This window comes from Zalophus californianus, chromosome 3, assembly GCF_009762305.2.
Source record: "Zalophus californianus isolate mZalCal1 chromosome 3, mZalCal1.pri.v2, whole genome shotgun sequence".
NCBI classification, from domain to species: domain Eukaryota; kingdom Metazoa; phylum Chordata; class Mammalia; order Carnivora; family Otariidae; genus Zalophus; species Zalophus californianus.
This window is the reverse complement of record NC_045597.1, coordinates 56,425,100-56,434,652: the sequence shown is the minus strand read 5'-3', so window position 1 is coordinate 56,434,652 and position 9,553 is coordinate 56,425,100. Positions and strand designations below refer to the sequence as shown.

General features: G+C 36.3%; 1 protein-coding gene across 3 annotated transcripts in view; it reads right to left on the bottom strand.

The window, feature by feature from the left end:
• Window positions 1–1,402: 1,402 nt before the first annotated feature.
• Window positions 1,403–9,553, bottom strand: part of LRRC63 (leucine rich repeat containing 63) — a 45,140-nt gene continuing 36,989 nt past the window's right edge. For all 3 annotated transcript variants that reach the window (XM_027589374.2, XM_027589377.2, XM_027589375.2), the window contains exons 9-10: window positions 6,670–6,909; window positions 1,403–2,069 (exon numbers count right to left, since the gene is read on the bottom strand). In XM_027589374.2, coding sequence (XP_027445175.2) covers window positions 1,850–2,069; window positions 6,670–6,909 — 460 coding nt within the window. In that variant the 3' untranslated portion in view covers window positions 1,403–1,849. The remainder of the gene's footprint in view (window positions 2,070–6,669; window positions 6,910–9,553) is intronic.

Here is a 9,553-nt window from a genome sequence, read left to right as displayed (position 1 = left end):
TTTAATTTTGTCACAACTATTTAAAGATTTAGTTCATCTTTTTGTTATTTTTTTTAAGATTTTATTTATATATCAGAGAAAGAGCGAGAGAGTGTGCTTGCGCATGAGGTGGGATGAGAAGCAGAGGCAGAGGGAGATGCAGGCTCCCCTGCTGAGCAAGGAGCGCAATGCAGGACTCCATCCCAAGACCCTGGGATCATGACCTGAGCCAAAGGCAGACATGTAACCAAATGTCAAGATGGCTATCTCTGGTTTTCACTGAGTGGCATTATAAGGGGAACTTTGTTTTCTTCTTAGGTTTAGTTCTATTTTCAAATGTTTGTGTAATAAGTATGTCTTAGATCACTTAGATTCAAGGTTTACACTAACCATGAGGAAATAATGAGATTGGGCTCTAAATGTATTTTGTATTTGTTCAAATGTCTAGGTATATTCATTTTCTGCAGCATCTCTAAGATATTGTAATTTCCCTTGAAACCTGTTCTTTCTTCCCTATCTCAATTTATTTTATTCCCGATCTCAATATGACATCACCTTGTTACTCAAAGCATTAAATCAACATTTTTTAAATTAAAAAACAAATGTACTTCTTCCTCCAAGAATCATTTCAGGGACAAAGGTGAGTATTAATAGGCTATATGCCACTTGGATTTAATCTTATTTTTTATCTTGTTTTATAGTATGGATATATTACATTTTAATACATGTATTTGTTATTATGCTATAAATATCCCCTTCTGGATTACATGTGTGATATGGTAGTTACTTCTGTATAAATAATTTCATTCTTTTGCTGGTGAATATGGTGTATACCTCTCAAGCAATGTTTTATTTCTGCTTAAAATCAAACTGCATCTCAAAGAGAAGAATACAAGTATTCTAATTTATTGAAATCAGTAACCAGAAAAAATATTTGCCTGGTTTATTTTATCTTTGATTTAAATATTACTAAATGAAACACACACACCTGGCATAATGTGTATTTTCTGATATTCTCTAAAGATAAGATACCTGTATAAATTTCAATCATTTGTTTTTATCAAGTTTTGTCATTCGCAATGACATTTTGGATTTAAGTGCACATAAAAAATACGCCAAATATGAAACAATTCTATGCCGCTCTAAAATTTCATTGTTTGTATATCAAAATGCTTTTACCTTTCTCTTACCAAACACAAATTCTTAAAGCCTCAAGTCCTACTGTATTCGTATGTTGCTTTGCAATGTAATTTTGTAAGTTTTACTTTATTTTCTTGCCAGGCTCTCATTGAAGGCTCATTGAATGCTGGCACTGGTCTATGGAATCAGGCTTTGTAAGATGAAGGTCAGGATAACTGAGAGATTGTACCAGTTTTCTAAGAGCCTGGGTAATGAATTCAAACAACTAAATATAGGACTGGAATGAATCTTTTATTCCCTAAAACAATCCACAATTGAGACGGTTGGCACTGGATGGATTTCCATAGAAATTCACAAAGAGAACTTGACTTTGAACCCATCTGAGCCCATCTGAGACACAAACCCCACTGATGACTTTGAAATGCTATCACATCACTTGGAATGGATGCACCAAAATGCAAGTTTTAAGATAAATCCTTTTTTGCAAAATTTTCCATCATTGCTCATTTTACAGCAAACATGCTCTAAAAGAAATTTTCTAGATTTTTGCTGAAATCCAAAGACCTTTACTAATCCTTCTGAAGTAATCATTCTGCAACAATTCCCTAACAGTCACAGACTTTCATAAGGAGCTGGGATTACAAAGAGGAGTCACAGAAGAAAGAAACTGCACTCTCGAAGAAATCCATTACTATAGACATAAACTCTAATTGCTTTTAAAGTGGGACTCCTAAATCATTGCATGACTTACCAAGTCAGAATTTAGAGTTACTTTTTTACTAGGAATGCTCTCTGAAATAAAACTGCTTTCCTTTACTTTTCTATAGCAGGAAGAAGAACAGACAAGAAACAAAACAGGAAGGTGTGTTGCTCCAAAAATGTCACAGGACTGGATGACTCGAAAACCTTCACCAAACTTGGGACCCTGACACCATTCACATCTAGATGCGCTGCAATGAAAGACACATCAAGTCAATATTTAGGAAATCTCTACTGAAGAAAAGACATTGTGCTTGATGCTATGTGAGACTCACAGTAGTATAAAATATGGCCTTTGTCATTTTTGATCTTACCATCTAATTGAGCTAAAACATACACAAGTAAAAATTAAATGCTAAAAAATAAAGTAGATAAATGTATATATAGCAATTCTAGTTTTCTAAAACAAAAAAGTATAGATGCATAGCAAGAAACACTCTAAGCATAGATTCCAAGTAGAAAATAGTAATTATTCTTGGCCAATGTGATCACAAGAAATTTTATATACCTTTATAATCTTTTTCTGCATTTTCCAAATTTTCTATAATAAATATGCATTATTTTTATAATTCAAAATAAATATATTGTTTTTTAAATAAAGAGACTATATTGTAGCCTCATAGAGGATTAGTGTCTGTATATATTTTTAAATGCTCCCAAATCAGTTAAAAAAAAAAAAAAAGACATCAACCCCTTAGTCCATTGACATTAGCACGTGAACAGACTATTCACAGAAGAAGAAACTTGAATGTCTAGAAAACATTGAGAAGTGGAGCTTGCCAATCTTATTAGTAATCAGAGAAGCCAGATACCATTTCATAATCATCAGATGGGCAAAATGGAAAAGTCTGACCGTACGAAGTTTGGTGAGGATAAGAACCACCAGGGACACTCATACTTTCTTGGTGGTGTAGAAATTGGTATAATTTACCAATTTTAGATTTAAAAAATAAAAATTTAATATAAAAAATGTATACATGTTAAATTCTATGTATAAAATCTCAAAAGAGAGATTTAGCAAAATGTCTTGGACACCTTTTTATTGCAATACATTTTGTTTCACTTCATATTAATAGCATCATAATATTCCATAATATGGATACACCATGATATATTTTACCACTTTTTAATTGATGCACATTGAGGCTGCAGTTATCATCCTTATATCTAACTTTGTGTTCACTTTTAACTATTTCTATGAGACAGATTCTGAAGATTTACATTTCTATTTCAAGGGGTAAATAGGATACTGTCCAATTGCCTTCCACAAAGCTTTCACCAATTTACAGCACTACTACTGGTATATGATAATCCAGTTTTGGGGTATCCAACGGCAGCATTTATGTCAATCTTTTTAATCTTAATAAAACAGGTAAACAAAAAATCTGTTGCTATTTGGTATCACAGTTCCTTGATTATTAGTAAGATTTAACACACGTCATGTTTATCAGCTATCTGTGTCATCATCCATGAATTGCATATTCCTAACATTTATACACTTTTTATTGGTTATATCTTTTCTTTGATTTGAAGGAGACATATATATATGTGTCAACAGCTATACCCATTGCAATATCTTCTTAGTGGCTCGTCTCTTAATTTCATTGAGAGTGTCATATTACATGGAATGATTCTACTTTTGTCAAATAATGAAACTTGGCTCTACTGTTTATATATATATTTTAAAGATTTCATTTATTTACTTATTTATTTGACAGAGAGAGGGAGCACAAGCAGGGGGAGCAGCAGAGGGAGAGGGAGAAGCAGGCTCCCCGCTGAGCAGGGATCCTGATTCAGAGCTCGAACCCAGGTCCCTGGAATCATGACCTGAGCTGAAGGCAGATGCTTAACCGACTGAGCCACCCAGGAGCCCCTAGTGTTTATATTTTTTGTTTTGCTTAAAGTATCTTTCCCTGTCATGAAGTCATACAGATTAGTCTCCTATACTTGCTTGTAAAGGCTTTAAAGTTTTGCTTTTCATATTTAAATCATTAATCCAACTGGAAATTATTTTATATGTAATAGTGACAAACAGCAGAAATCTAACTGTACATTTTTCCCCTATAGGTGACCAAAGATCTCAGTGTCATTTATTGAAAAGTCTCTCCTTTCCCTACTGATCCACAGTGCTATTTTGTCGGATACCAAGTTTCCACATATGCATGAGAATGTAACTAGACTATGAGTTCCCTCCCACTGGTTAATTTGTCTTTCCTTGCATGTAATACCACCTGTATTACTTTCTCTAACTTGATAATAAGTCTTTATATCTGGTCAGCAAGTCCCTCAATGTTAGGCTTCTTTCTCAGGCTTATCTTGGCCATTTTGGAGTCTCTGCTTTTCCATACATTTTATAATCAGCTTACCAAGTTTTTCAGAAGACTCTGTTGAGGTTTTGACCAGAACTACATTGAATATACAGCTCTTTTTGGGGAGAACTGATATATTTTGGCATTGAATCTTATTATACCTGAATATGTATTTTTCTCATTTAATTCAAACTTCTTTACCTTTTTGTCAAGCTTTAAGTTTTCTCTCCATAAATACAGAATATATTTCTTTCTGCTATTACAAAAAGTATCATTTAAATATCACGATTAAATATCACACATTAAATATCTCTTTTTTTTTGAGAGAGAGAGAGTGTGTGCACATATACGAGCATGTGGGGGAGAGGCAAAGGGAGAGGAAGAGAGAGAATCTTAGGCAGACTCCCTGCTGAGCACAGATTCCCAATGTGGGGCTGGGTTTCACAACCCTGAGATCATGACCTGAGCCGAAACCAGGAGTCAGACGCTTAACTGACTGAGCCACGCAGGCGCCCCATATCTCTCATTTTTTGATGTCTGGTTTTAGTTAGACCTTCTTTTTAACACCACACCATAGGCATTGTTGTTACTATTTCATAGATCATAGAGATCATGTTTGTTTATCCACATATTTCTAATATATTTTCCTTCCATTTCTTCTTACATCCCAGGACCTGCTCCTGGAGTCCTGATGCACCGCCTTTACAAATTCCTTTAGTGAAAATCTAGGGCGAGTGAATTATCTGCTTTCTTTTTTCTGAAATGACATTCTTCCTCCCTTGTTCTTGCAGGTTAGTTGTGCTGGGCAGAATCACAGGTCTTCAGTTACCGTCCCACGGTTTCTGGCAGCGGGCTTGTTATTCTTTGTAAGTGGCTTTTTTGTCCCTAGATGATTTTAAGTCTTTGCCCTTGTCTGTGGTGTCCTTCAGTTTTACCACCAGGTGGTAAATAACAGCTTGTGTAGAGCTTTCAGCATCTGAATTCACATCTTCCATTACTTCTGAGAATTTACAGAATTCTCAGGGAATTTACGTCTATGTGAGAGTATGTATCTCTTTACCTCCTGTCTGCAGAGACACAAGACTGTCTTCAGTTCCCTCTGCATGTGTGTATAATTGTCTGTTTAATCCATGCACCAAGTTAATTTCAACTGTTAACACTTACTTTCTTGAATTGAATTTCATTTAAAATTTCTTGTTCATATTTGCCCGGCCATATTCGATAGTCTTTTATTTCTTAACCACTTTTGAAATTAAAATTATATTTTATTACTTTAAACACATAAAATAGGTATTTCATGTTCTGTAAAATTCTAATATCTTAGATCCTTGGAGATGTGTACCTGTTGATTGGTTTTGCTGACTTTTACTCTTGGTGGCTTATTTCCTCATGTATTTGGAAATTTCTTTAAATTGTGAGATAATATTCATTTGAACTTAATTTCCTGGAATCTCCAAAGTCTAAATTGAGGATGTGTCTTTTGAAAACATTTGTTTAACTGGAAAAAAGGTATTCACTGCTTGAGGACACTTAGCCCATTCTTGGGTACAGATTTGAGGAATGTCAGGTTCAGCTTTCCCTACTTTGTGTGAATTCAAATCATTTTGTCCCATATCTGTTTACCACTCACTAGTTAGGTTTTCCTTCTTTATACAACTTTTTGGCCTTCGAGATTTTTCTTAGTTTTTCATGTGCATTCGAATCTCATGAGCACTGACATCTCATTGCATTAAAATTGAAAACTTCGGGTCCTGGTCCCTTTTTTATTGGTAGATTATTAATCACCTTTTTCAATTTCTTTGATGATTACTAGTCTGTTTAGGCTTCCTGCCTTTTATGGAGTCAACATTGGTAATTTATATACTCCTGGGAAATTTACTTAGGCATACGGCAAATATTTGTTAAATTAGTAATATAAGCACTGATGAGTATAAAAATAGTTTTATACCATCTGAAGGAAATATGAGATAAGCTGAGTGGACTCCTAATGCATGGGGCTTGAAAACCCTGGTCCTGAGATTAGGGAATGATTCTCATGCTGGCCATTAATCCCTGAGGAGGAGAAATTGCTCTAAATAAAGCTGCTCTCTTCTTGGTCCCTAGGAAGTTAGAATATAAAGCATCTCCCTGCATAGTATGCCTGGGACTAAAGAACGCTTTTTTGGAAGAAACCACTTCTAGTCCTTAGTAATTCATAGCAAAGATTAATATCACAATGGTATAGATGTTGCCAGCTATGCCTCAGCAACTTGTAACTCACACTGGAATGAAGTAGTGACTTAAGAATATTGGTAAACGGGCTGAATTTAGACTATATTATTACGTTGGAAGAGCCAGAAGGAGAAATTTAAAGAATTCTATGTATGTTCAAGGCTGTGGTGTGGGTATGTTAATAGTAAAACTGTCACCTGGCCTCTAATGAATAACATGTTAAATGCTTAAAAAGTGTATTTTCATTAAAAGGGCTTTAGAATTTGCTCACCATTTTAGTAGCTTTTGAATTTCCACTGGGATCACATCATAATATTCATGTAGATTATTTTTTAAAAAGAAAAAAGAAGTAATCTGAGTAAGAGACGGTGGGCTATTCAAAGAATTCTCTTTCCAAAAAGCAGGATGCGTGAAAGTATTCTCAAACAGGATTTTTTTCAGGTTAAGCTTCAAAATTGCAGATGGAAAAGTCATCAGTTCATTCCCATCAACATTCAGTTTTTCAAGTAATCTGCAAATAAGGGAAACCAAATTTAAAAGGTATTTATGCAATTTATAATACTGAAGTAAATTTTTTTCCCAGTGTTCCTGCAAATTGGCATCAAACATAGTAGCAATAAAATACAAGTATTTAAGTATTTCCTTAGAATCAGAGAATTATAAAGCAAATGAAACAGTTTATTATTATACAGATGAGTGCATTTCTGTGACTAGTAGAGTTACAGCATGTACTCTGGGTCTTTGCAACATGTCATTATGAAAAAAGAAAAAATATAGTATAGTATAATGATACAAAGAATGAATCTATTTTCATAGACAAATTGAACACCGGCACATATTTTTTTCCTTCAAGCCTAATCAAAACAGTGAAATTAACACTATCAAAATGTATCATGTGCTATGTTGCAACTTTGATTTTTCATCACCTGAATCCTCTTGGTTTTTACTGTGTCAGTTGCTTCTGATAATAGTGATTCCTTTGTTCAAAGAGAACCAACATTACTGATTTTCTCATTTTATACTACTTGTGTCTATGGTGTTTTGTTTGTTTGTTTGTCTGTTTTTACAGTCACTCATCTCCTTTCTACTTAGTGCTGAGGACAGGCAGAAAAGTATCTGTTTATGAGGGACACATAAATACAAATCAAAGGCTAGCCCGACTTGTCAAAGGTGCTAGGAGTGAAGTGGATGACATGAGGGCTGGAGGCCATAGGTTGCTGGGAACTCTAGATTCTCATGTGCAGTGTAGTTTCTTCCTCACACAATTTAAATTCTTTGGTTCTGACTCCTGCTGACAATACTAAAACACGGTCAAGAAGGGATTTGAAACAATGAGGCTAGGAAGATGGCACCTTAGCTGTCTTCATCCCTCAGCCACAGACTGACTACTGCACTTGTCAGTTTGGAAAAAGTGAGCAAGATCCCAGGCTTTACTTTGGTCCCAAAGGAGAGAGATGGCATGGCCACTTTCCTCCCTCAACACCAAACACAAGCCTAAGGGCCAGCAGCAGAGAGCCCAGTGGAAAACCAGAATAAGTGTTATGGACTCTAGGGAGATGCCAGTGAGGGTCCCCAAATGCCTTGGGGGAGGCTGCCCCCGCCAGAGTCGCTTTATCTTAGAGGCTTCAGCAGTCTGGGCTCATCTTTCCTCTCGATGAGTTCTGTGGAGTTTGATAGGCTAAACAATCTTTAAAGCTGGAAGAGCTCCACACTGAGACAGCCTTAGCAGCTGAGCATCCTAGGGAGCAGAGAAACTTCCTCCTGTCACACCACTGACACTCTCTGAACGGTGCTCGAAGACTGCCTTTGGTCCTGAGCAGAAGACAGTGTAGCCAGAAGAGAAAAACTGACAAACACACAGAACAGTGCTCCTGGGGCAATCACACTCTGTGGAGGCAGAGAAGTTGGGGTGGGGAGCAGGAGAAACACTTAATAAAATTCACTTAATAACACACACACACACACACACACAGACACACACACACACACACACACACACACCTTTCTTGAACCCAAATACATGATTTGTAAAACTAAAGAATTAAGTGGATGAGCTGAAGAACATGGTCTTCATACAGATTAGAGGCAAAGACAAAGAAGAAATAACTCAAACAGAGGGCGCCTGGGTGGCTCAGTCGTTAAGTGTCTGCCTTCAGCTCAGGTCATGATCCCAGGGTCCTGGGATCGAGCCCCGCATCGGGCTCCCTGCTCAGCAGGAAGCCTGCTTCTCCCCCTCCCACTCTCCCTGCTTGTGTTCCCTCTCTCGCTATGTCTCTGTCAAATAAATAAATAAAATCTTTAAAAACTCAAAAAAAAAAGAAATAACTCAAACAGAGCAAAAACATAAAGAAAAAGTACAAGAAAAAAACCATATAGATGCCACGGAAGATAGGTCCAAGAGCCCTAACATATAAATAATAGGTGTTTCCGGAAGAGAAAATAGATGGAGAAGCGGTGATGGTAAACATATTTCCTTGACTAAAAACAAAAAAGTTTAAGCTGGTGATTAAAAGAGTTCCTTGAATTCCCTGAAAGACAGATGTGATATTGTAACTTACAAGAAATATATATTTGGACTTCGTCCACAGTTCCCGGATCACAGCTCCCAAAACCCTTGAAATTTCCTGAGCAGTAAGAGCAAGGGGAGCATCTTTTGTTATGTTTTGTCTCTTGTTCTCAGTTCTTGAATTCACTTCAGAGCCATAAAGGTGAAATGGATGTCTTATTTTCATAACAAGCTCCTTTCCACCATAACTGGGTTTCTGTTAATGAGGTGACTTGGGGAAAGCACCTAAAGATGAGGCTGGTTTTCAGGGAACCGTTCCAACCATGAACAGCCATGACTTCCAGGGAGGGCAGAGGGTCCAGAGGTTAAATCAATCGCCAATGGCCACTGGTTTAATTAATCATGCCTATGTAATGAAATCTCCACAAAAAAAAAAAAAGAGAGAGAGAGAGAGAGAGAGAGAGAGAGAGAGAGAGATGGGTCAGAGACTTTCCAGGTTGATGAATCAGAACACTTCAATATGCCAGTGGGTCAGGTCCTAAACTTCATGAGGACAGAAGCTCCTTTATTTGCGATTTTGCTTGATGTATCTCTTCATCTGGCTGTTGATTTGTATCCTCTAATATATATCCTTTATAATAAACAGGTA